The sequence below is a fragment of the Bombus affinis genome, chromosome 4, assembly GCF_024516045.1.
Source record: "Bombus affinis isolate iyBomAffi1 chromosome 4, iyBomAffi1.2, whole genome shotgun sequence".
Lineage (NCBI taxonomy): Eukaryota > Metazoa > Arthropoda > Insecta > Hymenoptera > Apidae > Bombus > Bombus affinis.
The window spans coordinates 8485860-8511974 of NC_066347.1; the positions used below are offsets into that span (position 1 = coordinate 8485860).

A 26115-nucleotide genomic window follows, 5' to 3' on the forward strand; every position below is an offset into this window, starting at 1 on the left:
TTAATTAAATATTAGGTAAAGCAAGATTGAAACACTATGATGGGGTTGGGAAATATTTATTAAAATTTAACCATCGTGGAGTGTACAGAGTGGTGCTTTCAGTACATTCTCTTAATATTACAGTCACGCTAAATATTTCATTTATAAAATATGTATAGTATTTACAATGATATACATAGTACATTGACAATAGCGTATAAATTATAATCAGCCGAAATGTTGACAGAATAAAACTAAATTCCGTTACAAGGCAAGTAGTACAATTTCTCTGGCAAAACTTCCTACAAATAATAATGATCACAATGATAATAACAGCGCAACATAACGATATAAATCCAATAGATCGATAGAAATATTAAATATTAACGACGGTAAATATTATCAATAATAATAGCAATAATAATAATAACGCGAAAATTAATAAAAAGAGAATATGTAATAAAATAGAAAAAAGAAGACATGATCAACATTCGCAAAGATTTTTATCTCGATTATCCATCCTTAACGTTCCTATGTCATCTAGAATCTAAAGTAAAAGAAAAATTCTTGATCGCTACGTTCTCCCTAGAGAGTTTCTTACACCTATATCGTGACACGCAAACATAGTTCCTTTACATTTATAATAATCCCTATTTATGATAAAAACACTTTAAAGCGTTCTTATCCTGTACAACTTAGAGCTGTACGAGATACGAAAATATGTTAATGAAACGTCATTTATTCATAACTCGGCCCCATAAAAGTCCGCGTACACGCTCATCAAGTACGAGAAACCTGGACGCGGCTGATCCACAGAAAACGGCGCCCTAACAACACTTCGTCAGGAACATGCTTCGTGTTCTGCACGGTACTATCGTTACACGTTACAGTATACATGTGAAAAGTCCTATTTTAATATGTATATTCTTTAAACAGGTGGCGATGGAATGAGTTAGGCAGTTTCAACGATGATTAGGACACGATTCGAGCGATCAATCGAGAAAGCATAATCTTTTTCCCATTTAGAACTATTTGAAATAGTATTTGCTACAGATCAGTTGACTGCTCAAGGCTACTTTATGTTTTATCTCTTTTGTGCCAACTTTAAAGACACAAGGTTCAAATTCTTCATCACAAACATGCTCCAAAATTCAGAGAAGTAGCCTTGAGTAACTAATTTATTTGAGACTTATACCAGCATCATCCGTAAATAAAAAAGCTTTCTATATATATATATCTGTCTTCTTTTTAAGCTCCTTCGTATCTTCACCAGAAACAGAGGTTTCACCAGTATGTATTTTTTTAATACATAACGTGGCATCAACCAATGTTTCCACAGTGTGACGAAGGAGACTTTAACCATTTAAGGGGAACATTCTAAAATCTGGACAACGCTGGTTTACATCAAACCTTTATCGCATCATGTAACGAGTCGCGATGAAGTCTTCCCATAGAACAGTATTTGTTCGAACAGCTTTCAAAGCATGACCGTTTAATGTTTAATTAACCCAAGAAAATTGTTCTTGCGCGAACGTCGCGTAGATCACCTTGGGAGTTATATTCAACCATTTTATGTTTTTGTCGTGAGCGCAATTCCTTTGGATCGAGAAAGTTACACAAAACGGAATCACGTAGTTTTTCAATTACAAAAGTTTCAGTCTTCGAAGAATGGTTAAAACAGTTCGATGAATAAACAGATGCGAACTTTATACAAAATTTTACGCGATTCTCAGCACATGCAAACGAACGGCATTCAAACAGATATGATACGTACATGATACACTTAAATTTACACGATTCAAACTATCAAGCAAGAATATCGTTAGCAGCATACGTTTAATGCTCGGAAATTAAGTTTAAGAGTTTATCACTCGTTTCGAAATTTATAATTTCAATTTTGAGATGACCTTTGACGTTAAGAGAAATTTAATTTTTTTGTCAGACTTGTATCGTTGCTAGCGATTTTCATACCATCAGCCATGTACTGAATCAAATTAGCGTTTTATCTTTCATTCCCGAGAATTAGTTAGCTGTTATAAACTCTCTCGGAATATGAACTAAACTTGAAAGAACCAGTGAGAATACGGCTGAAAAATGTGTTTAAAAATGAAAATAGGATAATTAGGAAGATTATTATCGTCCCTTTTGGAATGTATTCAACATTATTCGTTTTTCTCGTGGGTGCTTCTCGAATGAATACGTTATTATAGAATAAACATTTGCGAGACACTTAGCTTCCATTCTAGAAATATTAAATGCATTCATATTACCGAATTTATCATTTAAATGGCTAATAATTGAACGACAGTAATTTATCAACTTCTAAAAAGAATACCATTGTATTTAGTCCTATAATTTTATTTGTTCCAAAGAAATTGTTTCCGTCAATTATGTGTGGCAGATAAATTTATAAATCTCTCTCTAATAAAAATAATATTAATACATTATATAAAAGATTTATCATAAAAACGATCGGTCTGAAATTCTCTCGAAATACTACATTTTGAAACATCCGCATCTATCAGTGAAATAAAATTAATTACACGCGTCTAACCTCCGGATTGTTGTAGTCGGATCGGTGTATTGGACGGTACTTTCGCCTGCACCCCTACAGATGTAAATCAAGAACTTGGCGCCAATATCTCGGTGACGAAACTAAGAATATTATATACAATTTCCGATACATCTTCGATGAAGACGATAATTACCATATTATTGTGGCGCTTTGAAAATTAGATGGACGAAAAAACCACGCGATTTTTAAGTACATCCCTGGCAGCATAAGACGCAAAATGCAACTGGTCGATTTACGCAATTTCATTTTTTTTTTTTTTTTTAAGAAAAAAATTATTCTAACACCAGTTCTGACGTTTTTTCAATGTATCAATATTTTTCATCAGCATCTATACCACGAAGTAAAAAGCCGAAACTTGTATTATGAAACATTTTCATCCTTTCGATTATTATGTTGTAACCCATGAATAATTAAGCCGGAAAACGTGTCTATAAGTTACAGGAAATTATGCAATCATCCCAGGTACATCTATCAAAAAGTGATTCTACTATTGTGCCCATGCAAGTTCATTAGCAAACTGCGCAAAAATAATTGGTCAAGGCCGAATTATAATTTTACATTAAACACTGCGTGTTCTCGTTACCCCTTTTCTCCCGCAATCGTCGAGCTAAATCGACATCGCAAACAATTGACTAAATCGAATTTTTAATATTTCCACCTCGGGCAAACTTTATCTGGCAATTAAAACGTGGCCAAGCCGCATTCGCTCGGGCTGTGGTTCGTCGATAGCGGCGGACGAGAAACAGGGCTCATTACGCGTTCCCATCGACGCTCGATAATTCCACAATTCAACCAGAAAACCGGTAACAAGTGCCGGGACGTCGTCCTTTCAGCGTCGCTCTATTAATGTCCTCGTCGACGTCGCGAGCAGTCTTTTCACCTGTTTCCAACGCCCTCGGATCGCTTCTAGTCTCGAAACGAGAAAATCTCGCGTGTGCCTCATTAAAAATACCAACCGAGACGTGTCCTCACGAGAACGCATCGACATTCGCAATTACACGGACTTTAGGCACCGTCTTTCTCCACCGCTTCAACCCGCTTCACGTTCTCTTTCTGTCTCCTCCTCGACTTTAATTTCCGCCACGGCGTAATGACTTCAAGCGGATATATACCTGACAGGTAGATACGCAGAGTCATTAGAAGATAGACGTTGACGAAGGATCGGAATATCTGTACGCGTCTATCGATTGGAAAAATGGTCTGCTCACGAAGGACGATAGAGAACGAATGATATCGCCTCTAAGTCGTGCTTTCAGTTGGTAGAGTAGAATGGAAAGACGCATAAACCATGTTATTGCAACGTTCGAGGATCAAAGAGGGAGTGTCATTAAAACGACGAACAGCCTAACTGCGCGCACGAAGTATCCTCGCCATAATAATTACACGCTGACTGGTATTGGCTCGTCATGCGCATCCCTGGTAAACACGTCACAGCTAATAGTACATAGAGCAGACGGGGTTGACCCCCTACGTTATAATTGCGGGGATCGTATACGTTCTATTTTCGCGTGTACGATCGTACCGCTATTCATTATGTGGAGGGAACTATGGCGGGGAATCGAGAAGGGTTGCGTTCACGTGATCGCGTTCAATGCGAAACAAATCTCATCGACGAACAGCGTTCCTTCTACTTGCTCTCTTTGGGGACTAAAGGAGTTTTTCTCGAATCGGTAAATTTTCGATGACAATTGTGCTTCGAAGCAATTAACGCGACACGTGGTACGAATTTCCCTGCGAGTTTTTATAAGTTTCAAGGTGCAAAATTAGTTCTTCGACGGCATGATCATTATTCTGGGACAAACAGTAAAGTATACTGAATATTTTCAAGAAATGAAAATAAATCCTTAGCATCGTGAAAATAAACGACAATGTTTCCCTCTTACGTCGATATTTATATTTAAAAACAAACTAAGATCATTTCTCATTTGTATCTCCTTAAATCTCAAATAAAACTAAGCATCTTTCGCTCTTGAAAAATCAAGGATGAAGAATCAATCTTCAAAAAACATCCACGCGACGTTATATTTAACCAACCGTCCCTTATATACTGGAATTCAAATCGAATCGTAATCTCGACAAATACACCGTTACATATGTAAGCGCCAGTGCGAATCAAGAAATCGGTGTAGAGAACCTGTGCATACACACGACGAGGAATTAAACGAGGAGATGATCGCAGACAAGGCAAATCCTAGGAATCTAACGACCGTCTCGACATATTTTACAGCTGCGCGAATCGCTTTCTGGATCCGGTTAATTCCTTGGGACTAAGAACGTGGAATACAGACGAAGCGTATCTTCCCCGCGCGATTGTCGTGGGTACGAATCGTAGTCGGAGAATTCGTCAAAATACAAAATTACAAAAATATACTCGTGGCGCCGTACCAACCGGTCGTGCCACGCTTGCTTCGTACGTGCCTACATTTACATATAAACAACGTCGTGAATTAGCGTGCAATTAAGGTCCGTGTGTATTTACAGGGCGTGGCACAACAATTGGATCGGACAAGCCGCGACTCTGCTAGGCCGCTTAAAATAATTCGCGACGATTCGTTCGTGTAATCTCGCTTCCGGTTGATTGTGGTGATCTTTGTGCGAAGAAGCGTTCGAGATCATTCATCGGAAATTTTTGTACACATTGCTGGTTTCCTTATTCGTTCGATTTTCAAGTGTTAGAGATTTTACGTAACAAATCTCCAATGTTGTAAGTTGAGTCATAAGACTGATTACCATCTTAGAGACTTTTAATTTGAAGTTGAAATAGGAAACATTTATATACATAAATGATTTTGGAGGATAGTGTGAAATTAGATTTAACGTTTACAGATAATTGCGTTCGTAGAAAGTGAAGTTTATCGGGACGAAAATAATAGAAATATTTGAAGAGTGTAATTGTTCTAAAAAATGAAAGGAGAAAATGATTCTTATTTTCTGTTACAACTCCTCCTTCAATTAATCCCTACAACATCGTGAATTACAGCATCGCAATCCTCTATTCACAAAGTTTAACATCTATTATCTAACAAGTACGAGTAAAACACACAAATTTCTTCTCCATTAAATTTTCTCCTTACAAAGGTTTTCAAAGACTATTCGTAGTAAATTCTTACTTCCAGAACAACTAGTAAGAGATAACTGTACATTGGCACCTATTTTATATTAACTTCTCTTCTTGCTCTCCTTTTAAGAATATTACGTTAATAGATTGTATATTTGTTAAAACGTAGCTGAGGAAACGAAGTTACACGATCGCGCCGCGATTTTCTCCGTGCCGTCCCATCGGCATCGCATCATCGTCCTTAGATTCGTTTCGTAATACTGTTAGGTGCGTTATGACGCTCGGGGAAGATATTTCGTCGCTATCACGACGAAACCCTTTGTTTCATAAATTGACACGTCATTATCATTACCCAAGTAGTTGTAAAGAAGAATAAGACTTCTTTCTTCAAATATGCATATAAAGAATGGTACCTTCTATTTGACTGAAAATAGATAAAGTGATAGAAAAAGAGTTGACAAAATTTATCTCGAAAATTTATTATTTCGCTCTTTTAGTAATTATAATAGAATGTAACGTCTGATCTTTTAGATACGATATCACTTTTTTGTTGCAAGTGAAGTCTTTTGAATATTTAGCACATAGCAAAGAACGTTAATATGGTTTAAAATGTTCTTAATGGAGCTCGATTCTTTTTATCGTATTTATCTTTATTTAACGTTATTTAACTTTATGAAAATTATCGTATAAAATAATAATTACGAATAGTTTGTAGTTTTGTAATTGGAACATTCTGGAAAAATTATTTTAATACAATACTCGAGGGATTAGCTTGATTAAACAAAAGTATGCGTCTTCCTGTTTCAAGCAAAAGACAGAATATGAAAATAATTTGTACCACTCAACATTTTTCTCTTCCATTTATACTATTTTCAAACAAACAGAGCGTTCAAATCTTTCCAATTACGTGACACATCCTGTGCTTTTAACAAACAAACTCAGGTTAATAATGCGCAAGCTACGTTGCTTTTAATAATTAAAAGATCGCTTTCAGAGAGGAAAAATCCAGCGAAGAAAGGTCCACAAAAGCAAATGTTTGTTCGTTGTAAATTCAGAATTAGCGAATGCTTTATGAAAAAATAAAGCCGCTTGAAACCGTTTAATTATCTTGAAGCGTTTCCTGGTGCTTGGAAGATTCGTTGAGAAAACGGGAAGCCTGTTAGGAATATTCAAAGTCGTTGAAGGGACTCTTCCGTTAGAACTAGCGTTACAGGATGAGGATTCGTGTGTTCGCAACAAGTTGCGCGAACGATCGATCCTTAAATCCTCGCCAAAGTCGGGAATGCAACGTTAAGCTCCGGATAAAGCGTACAGAAAGTATAACGAGTTCATGTAGCTTACGAGCGATAAACGTTTAGTCCAAGAATGATCCTTTCTGTATATCTGTAAGGCCATTAGAATACTGAATTGGCTAAAAATGTTTGCCTTTCGGTCATGTTGCATTTCGTTTGACACGCAAGACAGATCGATGGCCGGAAAGTATCGTGAATTTCCCCAAAACTCGAGGAACCTACACGAAAGACGTAATCGAAGCTATCGAAGTTCGATGAAAAGGAAGTTTGAGTCACGCGTTCTATGGAGCCGGAAGAAATAATTCACGATCAATCGCTTTGAATGTACAGCTTCTTTTCCTCGTACACTTTTTTAAATTATATCTGTTAATTAAGCGCGAATCGCATATACAGTTCTTCGTGTTTTACGTATACGACACTTTCTTTCTTCGTTAGTTCTAAGATCGATTTACGTTGTATCCCTAACTCAAGGATTAGACGCGCCTTGCTTTCACGTGTCGCCATTTCCATTCTTTTTCAAAGAAATTTTCGTGCAGAATCACTTGTTTCACGTACGGTTCGGCGAAACCTTAGTCAGATCGAACCATTAGAGGATAGACGAGCTATTTCTTAAGTAGTATAATACACATTGTATGTACAAGCTGTACGATGATTTCTTTTTACAACATACATTCGGCGATTCGCCAGGAAAAATGCACGTACACTGAGATCTCTCTTCGTAGATACGAAGTAGCATGGCCTTGCGCAAATATTAAAATATTTCTGAGTAGTTTCGAGGGACGAGAATAACATGAATTTGATCACGGTATCTTATAACGTCGATCGTGTAAACCGCGCCACTACTCTCGAGAAAATCCATAGGACCGATCTTTTCATACCGATTTACGACCTCGTAACACTCAGATTGAAACATCTGTGATATTTTACCATTAACAACGAATATAATCGGAAGATTTTACGTATGCGTTTCTGTCAACGTTACTAGAAACAGTTATTCTAACATCTCCGTTACTTGAATACGTTTTCTTTTACATAGTGCGGAACCATGCATATGGCTTCCCGTGCGTTACTCTTAATTCCGATTTACATATCGCTAAAACAGATACCGGTTCGATGCGGTCAAGTACCAATGCGTAATATGTAATATGTAATTAAAACAATAAAGAAACATAATCTTAAACCTAAGAGAAGTAGAAAACCAAAGTATCGTTTTGCACTTCCTTGGAGGATAAAAAAAGACAATAACAAAGTCGAAATATCGTGTAAAAATGATCGATAGCACAGTACACATCGGCAGAAGTACAAAATTTAAATAATAATAATAAAACAAGGAAGAAATATATAGAAATAAAAAAAATTAAGAGGTATCGATCACATGATCGTTTTGCAAATAGATCGTATAAAAGAACGCATCGTTTCATGATGCTGCGGTTTGAACGCGATCTTCGTTAGGCATGCAACAAGCACGTCAATAAATAAGACGAACGTCTCCATATGGAGACATTATCCTTAATGCTAATGTCCGGTTACGTTGTATTTTACATGAATTCTGTCTATGATCGTCCGTGAACGGCACAACCCGCTATCCACTAATTTTCTCGTTACACGTAGTAAAACCAATCACGAGCGTTCGTGGCGTTTTGTTGTATCCATCGTATCGTCGAGATTGTTTCTTTCAAAAAAACGTTTCATCGAATGTTCCTCCCCGAAATTGTAAAACGATCTTGAAAGACATAGTCGATTTTCGATCGATCGCTTCGACACTTCTCTCGTTATTCGCGTTATTCACCGTTGCGTTGCCCTATGTAGAGAATCCGCGTGTCGATCTCACGAATCACATAATATATGCTTGTCCTCCACCCGATCGGAAACCCTGTCATGCGCCGCGAACCGAATAAATTATAAAATACATAAAAAGAGACAGAGAGGATACACGATGAACAAAGAAAGAATAACCGGTAAAGGCGTCTCGTCCGAAAAATTTCGCTGGTGTTTCTCCGCCAAAGTCAGCGGTTTACCCGACGAACCATGTTCACCGGATGTGGAAGCCCCCGGCACGCTCGTTCGTCAGCACGTTCGCCGGCGGAACTTACGCGCTCCAACCGAATATCGACCCGCCGCGTATCGAGGGGGTCGTTTCAACTTGAAAGGCACTACCGGTTTAATGTGGCTTCGGTCATGCGTCTCTCCTCCTCAGCACGGCCACGACCTCGCGGCCTCATCTTCGTCGACCGACGTACGTCGATCATACCTCTGTGCCGTCTTCGCCCTCGTCCTCGTACAGGGGACCGTTGGTGGACTTCTTCTTAGGTTTCGGGGGTGGTCTCGGTGGTACTTTTCTTCCTAACGTGTTGCTACTACCGGATTGTTGTTGCTGTTGCGGTTGGGCTTGTCCAACAAGATGATTACTGTCGGTCGATTCGTCAGCGAGTTTGGTTGGCCATTCGGCTGCACCTTCCGGAGCGGCTCTATCGAGTGGACTGCTGGTCAATATATTTGGTGTGCTTCGTTGTATCGTACCGTAGTGCGAGCCTGGCGTTCCAGGCAGAGGTCGATTCCTCATCGAGGACAATGGTTCGGGACTTTTGTTCAACGATAGGACCGAACTGCCATCAGCGGTCGTCCTTAATCCCAAATTATCGTAAACCGGCTCCAATCCGTCCGTAGGCGATGTGGGTGGTCCGCTGCTCCAGCTGGGTGCTCTTGGTCTGCGTGGTATCGTCACGTAGCCATGACGTGGCATTACAGGTGCGATCGACGAGCTCGTAATTCCATAGGGTGTAACACTACGGTTGTGCGGCAAAGTCTTGAAAGCTGCTGGATATTGGTTCGAGGGTGAGGCAAACGCGGCTGTCGTGGGTGTCACATGTTGACTCGGAAGACGCGTGTTGTCGGGCGCGGTGGACGCCTGGCTCGTCGGCGATGCGCCTCGACCGCCGGAGAAGGCCAACAGATCCGGCGGATACTGGCGGTAGCTTCCGCCTCCTCCGCGGCACATGGTGCCGGTTCCGCTCTCGAGCTCTGGCGTCGCTCGTTCTTCCCTCTCGTCGTCGCCGACGCCGCCGATCACTCCGCTGCCGACACCGCCACCGATACCATCAGCTGCCAGAACATAAACAAAAAAGAAGGACGAACGTTAAGAAAGAAAAGTGAAAGACGCGATAATCATAATGAAATATAACAGAAAAAAAAGAGATTTAAGCGCCGCCGGTCGAGTAAAAGCGATAACAATTCAGTGGCGTATGGATATTAGTAGAGTTGTTAAGTGGGAAAGATACGCCCCGCGGTTTTACGGCTTGCGTTGAATCGGGGCGCAATTTGGAACGAGGACAAGGATATCTCGTTGCTTCTATGAAACTGTATGTACACTCTTGCGTAATTCGATCGACCGAGTTATTCGTAAAATGTCTTCGTCTATATCTAACAATTTGGAAATTATTTCCAATATTTGAGAAAATGCAGACAGACAAACTTGGAGTTATATGTAGTATAAATATCATCCAGAATCATGTTATAGATCACTTCGACTCATCTGGTGCTACGTAGAAGGTTAAGATACTAAGACTAAATAATATAAATAAGGAAATGATTTATAATAAAAATACCCTAAAGTAAGAAAAATAAAATTAAGCTTTAGAACTGTCTATGGAAAACATATATGAGGAAGATTATTGTCACAGATCCCCTGGCATCCCTCGATTGCATCCCTATTCGAATACCTTCTTTAGTATGCTATAGAAGCGAAACCTATCACAAGAAATTTCCTTTCAAACGTTTTACATTTCCCCGCAGCTAAAACGCAAAGTTCACGATTCGTCGAGAACTCAACGAAATGATAAAAATATCCATACTCGATACTTTCTTTGCTCGTGAGCTACTTTAGTTAGATACTGCGCATCGGAGGAGATTATGTAATATACAAGACCTGCCACGATTTATAACGCAAAGACACGTAAATCGATCGTGTCCTTTGAGATAAAGTTTCATCGGGAGAAAAGTGGGTCGTGATTCTTACGTGTTTCACTCGCTCCACTTCGGAGCTATAATTTAAATACAACCAGCGATTCCATCATCTTCTTGCGTAACAAATCTGTCAAGAAAATGTACACTTGGCTTCTTTTAATCGAATATTGCTCACAATCAAGGATTTCGTTTCGATGCTCTGCCATTTTCTCGACCTCGTGCTCCATGACATGAACAACGATACATTTCGCCACTCCATCTAAATTTCGAGGTATACTATCCGCGTATATCTGTGCGTGGGTTCGCGCAAAATCTTAGCGAGTGTCAATGGCAGGTAAACAAAAGGACCAGTGATCATAGAAGTTTTATCATAGTGTTTTTTCAGTATTCGAATTCTGTTCAATAGCAGAGTGAAAAGAGAATGTAGGCCAAGAGGTAGAAAGAAAAAGATTGCGCACGACTAACCTTCCGGCAAGCGGATACAAAAGGACACCGGGTGTACGCGGAGGTAATTGAGATGCGGAAGGTAACTGTTCAAATACGAGATCCTCGACAATTTCAATTATTGTCTTTGAAAGTGCATAGACAAAGAGCCGGGAACGCGAGTATCGCATACATATACGTATTATACGTGCAAGAGATTTCACGATGAGAACGCACAAGGAAGAATCGTTCTCAATAAAACGACAGAACCTGCTAATTCAGATGGAAGCGGTGCGTGATGATTATTATTGTACTCTCCTTTGTGGAATCCGAGGCAAACGTCGCAAAACGCGTATTTTCCTTTTCCCTTATCGCTTTAATCACCACTCTATGCGTACAACAGTCCCCCAGTACTCGCTCCCCTATTGTTCCCAGTATTTTCATTATTTACGGTAGAGAGCGAGTAACCATGTTTCAATTAACAGCAACATCTTTCCCTCGTCCTGATCCTTCGCTCGCTTACCCTCCATTGTCCCTCCACACCGGTTTATCTTTTCGTTCCGTTCTGTTTTCATCTTATGGTTCGATGCGACTTACCGACGTCGTTTTTTTTGCGCCGTCTCCCTTCTTACGCTATACACAAAAATTGAACTACAGAGTGCGCAATTACCCCCGACTCGTCTTTCTCGTTGATCGCCGTTATTATCGTCATCGTTGCTCTCTGCGAGAAGAAGATTATGTACAACGCCGTCGCCACGATATCAGCCGTAAGCTAAAGGACAAAAATACTTGGGTCTCTGTTGAACGGTTACCCGCATCGACGTACATTATACATGGAATTTATCCATACCGCGCGTTTAAACGATCGTATATGCATATATTTACAAGTCTATCAAAATAATCGTTTTCGCGATACGTCTGTGAAACACGACGATTAGATTACGTCGTGTCTAATTAAACGGCAGGCCGACGTCGGACACAGGCATTCCGCATGCAGCATTTCTTTTACGGAAAACGAGGTTGTTCGCGGAGAAAAACGCTATCAATAACGACCAGACGCAAATGACGAATGCCTTTCACCTATCTTTCTCTCTCTCTCTCTCTTTCTCACTATATTTCTCGCTTCCTCTTTCTCTCTCTTTGTATCATTACATGTTGCACGCTCTCATTAATCTTGCAACAGTCTTGGTCGATATTCGTTCACCCAGGATCGATGGCGCCTCATTTATCTGTCGACGGGATTACTGAACCTCGCCAGCATTACGGCCGACACGATTGTCTTAAAGTTAAATACACTCGCCATATATACGATTCAATTAATCTATTCCGTCCTTTAATTAGCGACGATACCCACTTCCGAAACGGAGGCGAACGTATGTTTTGGAAGGAAATCGGAAGATTAATGGCTGCGGTGTTAACAATATCTAAATTGGATTTCGTTTCGGCGCACCGTTTATCGGAGAAATTCCTTTGTTCACGGTTCCGTTGATTGATCTTCGTGTCAATATCAGCGATGATTTTGCCACGAAACATCGTATTACGTGGTACCACGAATACGTACACGAACAGAGACAGTTTGTCATACTCTAATTTTGAACTCTCGATATTTGGAGAAATTTATTTTGAAAACAAAATGTTTTTAGACCTTTATATTGGTAAATTTTGGGGTCAAAATGAGTGCAATCTATTCTTCATGGCCTATTGTTGCGTTTTAATTAAATATGAATTCATTATTCATAAATTTCCATTCATAGTTTCTAGTTCGCTGTTCAATAGAACGAGTTAAAGGATACTTCGCGGAAGAAATAAAGCAACTCCGTTTTGTTCAGTATTTTTGCTTTACGCACACCCAGTTACGTAATTTTTGTCGCAATGATATCCCTTTTTACGGTTAGTAATAAAACAGCCAATAGAAAAAACGACGGAACGTTTAGTTATATAACTTTCTACAATATTATTTCTTTTGTAGTAGTAGCTAGTCCTAAATGCAATTCTTCTTTTTATAGAATCGTATCCTTCTCGAAATGAAAAATATAAAAAAGACGCCTACGAAATATGTACATTATATACTTTATAACATGTACATTTTCGTGATATCCTTTTATATTCTTACGATTGTTAGAGACCTTTCTTTGATTATCGTATCACAAGTATGCATTTTGTGATACTGAAAAAAATATACGTATATTTTTTTTATTAACCGCAATTAAATTACCTTTCTCTCCACTTACTCTTTTTATAAAAATTAAATTGACCCCATCTACTCGATATGTATGAAGTGTTTGACCCTATCAAGAGTAACCCTGTTTAATATACACTAGCTCGTGAAAATATTTGAACATTTTCCATAGAAAACATTTATGTCCATAATATTGTATGCTTTATGTAAAACACGTCGAAATTTCATTAGCACCGTAATCAAACACGACTCAATACCCTTTGTATAATACATCTAACGTATTCATACAAAATTTCCACGATTCTTCGAATGTTTTCTTGACCCCGTGTAAATTTACCATTCGTTCAAATAATTTGCTGGAATTTTAATCGAAACCTAAATTTTATTTAAAAACTTCCGCTCGACTCCGAACAAACGCGAAAGAAATATTTACGTAACATCAATCCTGGGAAGGTTCACAGTCGGAAACCCATTACTCGTTCGATTTCCTCGTTTCGTGTTCGTGTACGATGCACGCGAGCAGCAGTGGACGACCATCGAGCCTGGTTGATCGTCGAGCGTTTCGCGAACGTCTCGACGTAATCGCCGCTCGGAAGCTAACAAATGGTTAGTAGCTAGCACCTGGCCACGCACTGTTTAGTAATGTAAGCAGTGTACTGACCGAAGACTGAGTCGTTGTCGAGCAATGTACGGTTCAGCTCTGTCATCTCGGTGCCGTGCGACGTCACTGAAGGCGCTTCGTATCGTCTGGGTGGCTTCACCACGGGATTTATAGTCGTGATGAGGGACTTCTCCTGTTCACCGAGGCCGTGGTGCTCCATCGAGGCGGCCTCTAAGCTCTTCTCGTCGTGCCTCGTTCGTCGACGACGACAATAGCACACGCAAAGGGACACGGTCACCACTAGAAGTAGCAACGCGGTCACGCCCAAACCGAGCGCGAGAGGCAGACTAATTATATTGTCCTTGCCGCCCATGGCATCACCAGCGATAGTCAGGGTCACGTTCTTCTCTGTATTTCCGCCCGGACTTTTCGCCAGACAGACGTAATCACCCTTGTCCGAAGGAATAACGTCCGGTATCGTGAGGTTCAGCCATTCGTGGCTCGATTTCAGGATGTAGTTTTTCTCTCCGTTGTGTCGTCTCGTATGATTGTTCAAGATTCTCGACCGATGTACCCAAGCCAACTGAAATAGAAAAGTAAAACGATTGAAACATTTTATTAATCTTTGAATTTATGGTAATTGTGTCTTGATAATCTAAAATTGTTGTATCTTTGTTATCTTTGTCAGAAACTATATCAGAGTATTGTAACCTACTCAGATGGTAATAAAGTGTACATACGAACGAAAAAATTCTAAGGATGTCCTTAATTTTCAGTTTTCGTGCTACGAAAGGGACTTCGCTAACGTATACAAAGGCTCGCCCAACTGCGTTCTTTTTTTGGTACGACGTGATTTCAAAAGACGCAGTTTTCTCTTCACAAACTTTTTTTCCTTCCCCTTTTTATACTTGCCCACGTGTTATTCTCCGCAAAGTTGAAGGATATTTTCGTTAAATCATAGAAATTTCGCCACACAGTTTTGAGTCAATGGCTCGCGCTGACCTCGCGCGAATTGTTGTAGAGTATAATACGTCGAGGAAACAAATCGATATGGCGAGACAATGGACCTTTTTAAAAAAATACCATTTTCGTTTCGTGTTTTATAACATTTTTATACAAAGTATTCATTTGTTTTATCACAAAAGACTTTTTTCAACGGATCTATTTTATAAACCCTTCGAAAATACCGAAAGTACTAACAATTACCGAGACATTCTCTACGAATGTTCTTGGCTTGTATCTTATCCAAGTGTTTACGATTAAAATTACAAAACACGAGATCATAGCCGATAAACGTTAAGAAAAAGATCTCTTCCACGGTGAGATCCGAAAACAATGTTGAGTCGGAGATCGTTTAGAAGCTTTCAGGCTAAGTTGCCTGAATGCGGGCTTAACCAGCGTAATCTTTCCAACGGATCTAACCTCCGCATCGAGCCAGATTGTATACTAAATAGTTTGTAAGGTACTGTAGATTACCGCAGTCAACATTTCTCGGACTTAATTGCGTCTTGCTTTACAATACTTCACTGTGCGCATTCCGTCCTATTTTATCCTCGTCGTTTAACAGAGTTTCTCCCCATGCTATGCAACGAATAAAAACGCAAACGACGTATATACACGATATCATACCTGCGGTCGTGGGATCCCAGAAGCCCTGCACCAAAAGGTGACGTTGCCTTTGCCAACTTCGATCTTCACTGATGGCCCTATCGTGAAGATTTCAGGTCGGCAAGCGAATTCGTCGCTGCTGACTTCGTCCCACATCTTCCCTGCAAGGGTAGCTGGCTGTTGGCATGTGGTGGGTTTCGTGTACAGCTTTCGTTCTATCGTCCAATCGCGAAATTTCTTCAGACGGCAATTGCAATTCCATGGATTGTTATGCAGCTCTAGGCTGCCAAGCTTCGGCAACGTCTCGAAGCTCTGTACCCTCAATACGCTCAGATTATTCCCATCCAAGGTCAACAATCGCAATTCCGGAAGATTACGAAAGGTTTCCTCCTCCACTCGCTCTAACTCGTTGTTAGACAGCATCACCTTCTGTAGATACGCGAGATCGTGAAACAAACCGTTTTCCAACACCTTCAGCTTGTTCTCGTTCAACAACAATACCCTTAACCGTTGCGTCTCCCTGAACGTACCGGGATACAAGGTTTTAATGTTATTTCCTGATAAATCGATCTCAATCACGATCTTCAGGCCGTTGAACGCGTCCGTATGGATCGACTCGATCTCGCATTTTCGCAGCACCAACTTCTGAAGATTGACTAGATGCACCCGACTGAACGAGTCGTGCATCAGGTGCATGATACGATTCCCGGTCAAATCGAAATTCTGAATCTCTGGCGACAAACTGCTGGGTATCTGCGTGAGATTCTGCTTGATGCATTCGGCGGTCTTCCTGCCGGAGATCCATCTGCACTTGCACGACGACGAACACTGCGCCGTCCAATATTCCTGGCTCCAACACACCACGACCACCAGTGTTGAGTAAAGTAACAGTTTCGCCGTTCTTAGCTCCATCCCGAGGATTTCTGTTAACAAGAGAAACATGATGGGCTAGATTAGAACATGTTCAAGTGTGTACTGGTTATGGGCGTGTTACTCGTTCCGAAGGGTAGAAAGGGGTTGGATATATAATTTGGGGACGTAATCGCCCGTTTGTGTTAGCAACTTGGTCGTTTCACTAAGAGGTTTATATTAAAGTCTCATTGTCTCGTATTTTATCGTTCAGGGCGGTAATTAGCTATCCATTTTGGGTAAAGTGGAGAATATAATAATAATAATAATAGTAATAATAATAATAATAATAATAATTTAATGTTATTATTATTGACATTAATGACCTTTTTTCTTTTTTTCTTATATGCATTAATTTGTATGAGTACATGAATCGAAATCTACATGTACATAAACATTTCTGCATAAAATGCGGTACTATCATGTTATAAAATTAAATTATCTGCATATTTCAATCGCATCGATTTATACATTCTTGCTTATTAAATTTTAGGATCATTGTGACATTTTTTTCATTATTAAAAGCAAGTGAAACACTTGGAGTTCTAGCGGGGCCTTTTATATACAACATCCAAGTAGATTCAAACTATAAAGCTCAGACAGCGCAACGCTCTGCACGCCATCGTCAATTGGTACTTTTTGCATAGCTCGTAATCCAGTCGGCGGATCTGCAGGGTATTAGCAGCGGGATTTTTAATTAAAAGCATTTTTAACTGGGAGGTTTACGCAAAACCTTCCTCTTCTCGGTCGTCGTGTAGTTGGAAAGCCGAGTAGCGCGATCAACAGGAGGAAACTCAACTTTCCCTGTTATCAGGGGAAGTCTACGAGTGCGGTTCTCTGCGATGCTTCCAAGCCGTCAGCATCGGTAGCCATCTCCGTTAGTTATGCTCTTTCGCCCCCTTTTTTTTATGGTCTTTTTCTTCCACCCAGTCTTCCATTCTTTTTCATATTTTATTCCCCCCCCCCCCCTCTTATTCAGTAATACTCAGTCCGTTTTTTTCTTTTCTATATATCTTACTCCATTCTGTTAATCTCGAAACTAGAAACTTGCGGTGGGCTAACTTAACGTACATTGTTACCAATCTAACTTAATATCGTTTTGGTACACATCCGACCGTAGACGCCGCGCCGGATAGCTGAACTTAAATTAATACAATACGACGCCGAGCACACTTTACCCCTTTTATTATCATCCGGCAGTTCGAGGTTGTGCATCAAATTACTCTTTCTACCGGCGGGTACCAGCGGGTACAATTCATTTTGTGCCTCCCGACGGGAATGGAGGCCGGAGAAAGGGGTTGTGGAAACGTAGACTGAGCACCGACGACAACGACGATGTCGCTAGACGTTCTTACTATTTGAATTTATTCCAAAACTCCAGGATGGAAAGGGCAGAATGGAAGGAAGGCGCGCACGAACACAAGGCCGAGTCATATTTTCCCTCTGGCGTATGTGACGATGAAAAGCGAAGAAAATAGGAAAAATGTGATCCCGAGATGAATCGATTTACTTTGGGAACACTCTCGAACATGTTGTAACAACGTCAATTCCCAACGAGGGTCTTGACATAAGCGAGTGCGTTTACGTCGGTTACACCAATTCGGTTATCGTTCGCTTCTATTCCGCGACCGTGACGTGGCCTGTACACGCTCGACAAACTACGTTTATCAAGTAGCCGCCACGCAACCTACGTGTAGCGGTTTCCATGATCAAATATTTATAACCCGATCGTGTAATTGGGTGACACGCCGTGTCAGCCGATTGACTTTCGTTCCGATCGTTTTGCACTGAAATTTCGTGTCCAATTGGAGCAAGTTCGATGCATATATACGTATGTACATAGGGTGTGTTGGTGTTTTATCGTTTTAACATTTTACGTGCAATTTGACTTGTTTCCCTATCAAACTTATTATTATGCAAGAATAGCATAGTTAACTTGTGTTATGTTGTATAATATTGATATCGTTGGTGGCTTAGAACACATCCTATCTTTGCTACGCCCTTTGGATTATTTTCTACTCAATTATATTTTTCTAACTTTATGTTTGATATTACAGATATTACAATTCCCTCTTGTTTACCAAAATGGGAGCAAGGTTGAAATATAAAAATTTGATAATAAAGCAAAATTAAACATTAGGTCTCTGTGATTAATCACCAATAGCACTCGATATCAATGAACAACAAACAACAACAGCAAATGTTAATATGGTAAGGTTTCACTAATAAAATTGGCAGCATTATTTTCTATGCACCTTTTACGCGTTTCAACTGCGGTAAAATTTTCGATCAATGCCGCTTGTTCGATAGTACAGCGAGGATTCGCTCAATCTTCGAATCGTGTTATTTACTGCGCCCGGTAAGCTGTCAGCCAGTTTCGAATATAAAAACATCGTAAAATGCTCCCTTAATTGACAGCGCGAACAGTGTTACGTGATAATCGGGTCGGAATTGAAAAAATGGCGTTATCAACGGGAATTAACGCTCGATGCGAACGATCGTCATCCGATACGAAACGACGAGATTTTCTACATTGACAGCGAAAAAACAATCCTCGTTTGATACCGTTTATCACTCACAATAATAACAAAAATATCACCCCTCGGTGTTTAATAGATATACAGTGTGTCCTATAAATGATAGCAAATTTTAAATTCCATGTAATATAAAGCCTATAAATATTTAACTACAACGGCAGAATAAAGATAAAAGCACACGCCATATAACAAGGAACGCTTTGAATGATATTCGAAGCGTTCAGCATCTTGATAGAAAATTTTGTACCTTCCTTGGAATGAACATTACAAGCAAGTTATTTAAAAAAGAAACCAAGAAGCCTTTTAAAATTATCCTAAAGTGAAAATCGTTTAGAAAATACTGTTTCCAGCGGTACAACCTTCGACAAAACTTCAGTGATAACCATCAACGAATAAAACAACTAGATTGCCGTAGACAACGTCCCTATTCTTCTCATATACTGCTCTGAATACAACATAAAAGAGACACACGTCGTGAGTATCTTTCAGACGGTAGTAAGGTTCATTAAACTGATTAACCTCGAGCATGCAGAAAAGCATAGAAAACTACGCTGGATGACCAGCAGAGGATTCCCTCTCGAGTATTTATTTCAGCCGAGAATCGAGATCCTTCAGGGAGTGCAGAGCCCTTGTGGATCGCAAGAACTTTCCACATGCATGGGTCGTGCGCGTGCAACCCCATGCCTTCGTGCTGGAGAACTTTTCGAAGTCTCCGCCCGCTACGGAAAACTCATGGTTCGCGTACTTCACCTCCTCCTATCCTCCCGTGGACTTTATCGTCGGAGGACTAGGGGCACGATTCTTTCATGCCGGCTTTTGCGGTGAACCGACGTTACAAGACAAAATAAATACGGTTCCGAGCTTCATTGCTCGTTACATCGTTCTTCGCGTTTCTTTTTCCATTCCTTCTTTCCATCGTCCGCCCCTATCTGTTTCTTCGTCTTCTTTTTTCTTCTTTCTATTCTTATGCTCCTACTTCTTTGCTAATGTCTCTTTTACAGTCTCAACACTCACACTGCGAGCTTTTTCTCCCTCTTCTCTTAACGTCTGTGCGCCGTACTGGTTTCACCTGATCGTTGTAACGTGCATCGATCGTTCGCATTTGACTTGTAAATATCCGGCAAACCAGGACATTAGATATGCATAAGGCAAAAGTAAGCAGTTTATATAGCCTCCCGCGCATGTACAGCGTTAATCATCTCACGCTGGGACCTCAAGTTCTGTCGAAGTAAATATCGACAATACCGGGAAAAGGGCAAAGGTAGATGCTACAGAGGGAAAAATATTATGACAAATATTTTGTAACAATCAAAATATATGCTGTTAAAGCATATTTCTAACTATATTTCTCCAAGTAAATTGGAGAGGCATCGAGAGTCTAAAATGTAAAAATTTATATCCCATTTGTCTCTTACAAACAATCCGTACGTATCTATATCGCTAACAGCTATCGAAATTTTAATCCTTTAAAGCTTAAAAGATAAAACAAAATGAAACACATGCATATTAAATCGTAATTGTTCCCACTAACAGTCACCATCCTCTATTTGATCTATAATTGTGAAACTTTCTCTATATAGAATATAGAGAAAGGCTGAATTTTGAGGCGAACTGGCGGTGGTGTGTCCTTTGGAAACACCATCCGGAAGGGAAGTACTACGTGCCTTGTTCCAGAACGTGCACACTCGGAAGGAGTTTGACGTGGACATACGTCCTTTATGTAGACACGCGTGCATGCAAGTCCAGCCCTCTCGCGGTGCTTTGCATAGCCGGGAAAAATGTCAGATAACGAATCCTGCCTTTCTCTTCACCGGCTGAAATTTCAAATTCAGACTAGGTTTATCAATCAAAATCATCCTTGGTCATGCTGCCTCTTCCGCCGTAGAGTTTTCATAAAAACTTCATCGATCATGTGTGCCCATATTCAGTAAGATTGTGATCTCGTCTTATGGTTTTTGGCAATAGGTATTTACGTAGTACTGTTTATAAACGCATTTTTCTTTCAGAAAATCGCACTATTTTACTAAAAATTTGATCTTTTTACGATGACGTTAAAAATTTAAGCTAATCAATGTATTCTCTTATAAAAGTCAATATCTAGTCGATGAATCATACAGGAACGCGGTTATTATTGATTCTCCTTCGTGGCACGCAAAGTTCGATGTTACCCTAAAATCGTCAAGATTTAAATCTGTCGGGTAACCAAGTATTATATAAAGCAGCCGTTGGTTTAAATAAATGGAAGGTTCAGGCTACGATTGCCAATGAAATTTTATCTCGAGAGTAAAACTTTTCTCGCACAAAACGCATCCCGGCAGAATTATCAGCTCGTCAGGAATGAGACAACGCGTCTGTTTCAACGTAAGCCAGAGGGAAACAGGAGGGCTAGGATTTTATTTACAAGAACGTTTAAATTGAATTTCCAATCTCGGAAAATCGCTACGGCGAGACCCGAGCTCCAGAGTATTCGACGCTTTGCGGTTAATACATCCACGCTGAATTCGAAAATCGTTATTCCGTCCGCTAAACCAATCTTCGCCATTGCCAACGAGGTTCGCGATTTTTTTCCTAGTTTTTTTTATTCAACGGTCCGTTCGCTTCGTAACATTTTTAAGTCGGAAAAAAGTTATTTCGTATTTTCACCGTATTTTATTTTCGTGTCTACATATACACCCATATGTATGTGTATTGAATTTTTCGAGTGTGAGTAGTGATTCGCAACATTTTCATCCTGAACAAGATTTTAAACGATTCACGGTTCCTAGGAACCAATTCATACGTATACTCGAGCATCGATTAACGGATCTTTTCACATACAAAAAGCTTCCTCTCATCGACGAGACTCTCCTCGCTTAATATCCGCTATTTCGCGAGTAATCGTCGAAGCGGCAGCCAATAAATTACGAGGTGATCGCCGGTTTGCTAGGCCATTATAAATCCTATCGGTCGCCTCTGTCATAGATACGTTCGGACGATACAAATGCCACATTCGCTTCGGACAATCATACTACGTGCACTGTCTAGTTTCGACGATATAATTATACGATATGTTAATTAAATCGTTCCTCGGAAACCTGTTGTCTGTTAATTCGCTTATACACCGAGATTTGTTTGTCAATAGCACATATCGTAAACTGTAACTCGATGACATCTTTCCATAAATTGGCACCGAAATCAGAATTATTTTCCTTCCTCGCCGAGAATATTTTCCGTGAAATATTCATGCACTGTTTGAATGACTGAATAATTAATTAATATCCACGTAAATTTGTTATGATCCAAACAAAATGGTAAATTTAAGTTCTTAATTACCTTGAAAGGAAACGATTGACAGCCGAATTAAAACTCTGTTTGGAACTAAGCTGATATTTAGAAATGAAAGTCTGAGAATTGATTGCAAACAGTGAATTGTTTTATTATTTCTAGGTGTATCTGAAATATTATTAAAATGTATTGTATTATTATTCTTTATCTTAATTTTTGATTCGTTTCTTTCTTCTGAAATAATATTCTGTAACTGTGTAAAAAAGAATCCTACCTTCTTTATTTTCGATCAATACACATATACGAATAATGCGTTTATTATTAAATTATACCATGAAATTCACCACAGCGCACGAAGTAACGATACGCAATAATTAAATGCAGCGTTAATGAAACTACTTTCGTCAATGCATCCAGCTGACTACGTTCGTAGATTTTTTCACGATAAATTCCCGATTACGTTAAGCGATCGTATTACCCACTTCGGCATTTTATTCCATGCATAATTTTCCGAGTAGAGGTTATTCGAGAGCTCGTTGCGTTTAATCATCCGCAGAAATTTGTCGTTGCATATGCACCTGCACGGTCCGTGGAGTTTCGAGCGACATAGCAACGTGTCATGCTCGACCGAATCAATCGAATAAACACTATCGATTCTGACATTCACCAATTGTACACATGAATTTTCTAATATCTCCAACAACACCGTTAGAACTCGCATTGTGATTAACGCTAAAGCTATCGATGACTGTAACATACAATTTATACAGAGCAAATCAAAGTGAAAGATACATAGGAAAAATACATAATGCAAATAAAAAAATTCTTGTCCATATATTTTCAAAAAAAAAAGTGCGCAGTAATAAATCTATCAAATTTCTATGAAACATTGAAAACTGACCATTTTGATAGTTTTAATATTAAAGAATTTATTTTTATTCAGCTCATGTGATAAGATATACTTGTTTTCTTCAAACAAAAATTCTAGAACTTGCATCCTACAGTATTAATTAAATTTTGTTATATAAAATAGTTCATATAAATTCGTGGATATTCGAGATGCTAATCGATCTTTTTAATTCATCGGGATGGAATACAGCAACACGAGAATGAAATCGGCCGGTGCTGTTTACTGTGGAATATTCTCTCTTTTAATTCGATTTAATTTATTATATGCCATAACAGAATACGGTTTTTAAATTGGTGAAAAAATTTTCTATAAGTGAGTAACGTAAATGTAGTTAGTTACGAGTGAATTCTGTTTGATGAAATTAAATGAAAATACGAGGCAGTGGTTGTATAAAAGGATATTCATTTGTATTATAAACAGTATAATTAAAAAACAAGCAATCATTTTTGTTTATCAACAGACATACAGAATCTGATAGGATATTTATATTCTTTTTCTTTTGCTCCTAGTACATTTTAACAAATCGATGTCAATCTAAGAATGTAATCTTATAAAATATTGCTGAAAAATAATAAAAATCGCGGCAACTCTTAAAATCTCAAACTCAACGATAAAGAGACACCACGGTAAAACATAAAGATTTTGTAGTAACGATTCACGGGAACAAAATTCGCTAAACGGATCACTGAATCAAGACTTTTCTTTCTCTCTCGGACGATCGCTGCCGTCAATTAAATCGTTCAGACCGTGAACGAATTCTTTCCCTTTAACCTCTGCTCTCGAAACGATTACCATCCCCCATTTCGTTTTATTTAATATCCGCGGCACTTGATTCGTTTCGTGCAAAATTCACGACCATATTATTGGACAGAGAGCAAAGAAGATAGTAGAAGAAAGAACGAGAGAGGAGGTTGAAACGAGCCAATTCGTGTTGTATCTTGGAATAAAAATTTCAAAAGTTTCACAGGTTTCACGCTTGGTCGAGCTATCGATCGGATCTCCGGTCCCGCGATGATGCAAGAAAAAGCCGGAGGGTGTTTGTCCCTTATTACGCGAAAGTTCCATCAGGAACGAGAGATATTTTCATACAGTCGCGAACCAGGAAACTGGCTCGTGCTCCGTGAGGTTGGATAGCTGCTGGTTGCGAAAGAAGTTTCGGGTAATTATTCACGGGCCGAGTGCCTTTCGAAGAGGCGGAATCGATTCGCGAGAAAACGAACGCAGGTCGAGATCTAGAGAGCATCGAGGGAGTTCGTTCTTCCCCGGGGGCGGTGTCGTCTATATACGGTACATTATATTCTAGTTAGAGCAAGAACTCCGGGGGAAGATTCAGTTTCAAAGTGGGCCACCACCGGGGCGCGTAATAACGAAACGGCGGAGGAAAAGTTTTCGCTAAACTGCTTCGGTCGAAATACAAATCGTTGGTCGGTCGAAAGCAAACCGCATAGACACCACCAGTTTCTATATTTCCCTGGTGTGATTCTGTTATCTCATTCGAACCACTTCACGTTCGTTAATTCTCTGTCTGTATCATTCTTCAAATGACCTAATTTCAATTAATCCATTAAGACCAACGTTACGTTAACACGACAATTTATTTGCTATCTTTTTCTTCAGTCAAGATACATTATCAAATTCTATTTTTTAGTATTGCGACTATGAAAGGAAGATGAATTTATTTAATATTTTTTCCATTAGTAGAAGTAGTTATACGAAATTAAAAGAAAATTCAACTGTTTATAACATAATGATAAATTACTTTTTGATCTTTAGTGGGTTAAAGTGAAACACGAACATGATGTAGGAGGTACTACTTTGTGCAAAAAAGGAGAATTGTGTTTAATTATGGAAAAAGACTGTAACTGTAGGAAGCGTAAAGCAAGCTAGAAATAGAGGTTTTTTTTTAAGTTAAAAGGACACCCGATTTATTATCGCGTGGCTTCGTTTTACAGTGTAAATTTCAAAATGGTGCTGGATAATATGGTATATACTATCATCATTTATTATGATCGATCATTGTTTTTACTTTGAAATTTACGTTTTAGTTCAAAATATGCTGCACCGAGGAGAAATTTCAATTTGAGGAGCTGAAGTACGCTTCAGAGATAATAAGTTCCAACTCTCAGGAGGTATATTCGCTCTTCAAATTTGAATATCGATTGAAGAAATAGAAATTGCATATATCTTGTATGGTAAGATGTAAGATTCTTCTACAATGAAACGAGTAATTTAAAGAATTTTTTATTATATAGCACTTTTGCGTGAGATTACATTCTGGATTTTATAGAACATGAGAAAATATTTTTTTCCTAGATCTTTCGTCAAAAGAGGAAGACGTGAAAGAGTTATGTGTATGTGTAATACATAAGATGCAATTTCTCCCAATCTTTAGTACCAATACATTATTTACATACTTTTAATTACTACTCTATTATCAAAAAATTGTATCTTGTATTCAATGACAGAGGAAATCTATAAAAAAACTAATGTTTTCTTTCACAACTTTTGAATAATCGCGAATAATCATTTCATATTCATACCCAATAATTCAACAATGTTCAACGCTCATTCATCGAACACACAAACAATGGAAAAATATTCCTTTCAGGGAAAAGCAAACCAGCATCGATTTAAAAACCCAAAACACAGAGAATTCGAATATCGTCCAGACTTCGACGATGTTTCGATGCTCAAAAAATTTTCGCTATTTTCATGTTTTCATTGGTCGGTGAGAACCGAGTGGAAACCGAGAACGTTCCGTTAAAAATCGGAAAGCTTTCCAAGCGAGAGGTAATTGTAACCCCGGGCAAAAATTAA

At 39.2% G+C, this 26115-nt stretch overlaps 1 protein-coding gene across 7 annotated transcripts in view; it reads right to left on the reverse strand.

Annotated features, from left to right (window-relative positions):
- Positions 1-40: 40 nt before the first annotated feature.
- LOC126915831 (leucine-rich repeat-containing protein 24) overlaps positions 41-26115 on the reverse strand; it is a 292299-nt gene continuing 266224 nt past the window's right edge. For all 7 annotated transcript variants that reach the window (XM_050720919.1, XM_050720921.1, XM_050720922.1 and 4 more), the window contains 3 exons: positions 15700-16601; positions 14131-14653; positions 41-10006 (listed from right to left, as the gene is read on the reverse strand). In XM_050720919.1, coding sequence (XP_050576876.1) covers positions 9150-10006; positions 14131-14653; positions 15700-16601 — 2282 coding nt within the window. In that variant the 3' untranslated portion in view covers positions 41-9149. The remainder of the gene's footprint in view (positions 10007-14130; positions 14654-15699; positions 16602-26115) is intronic.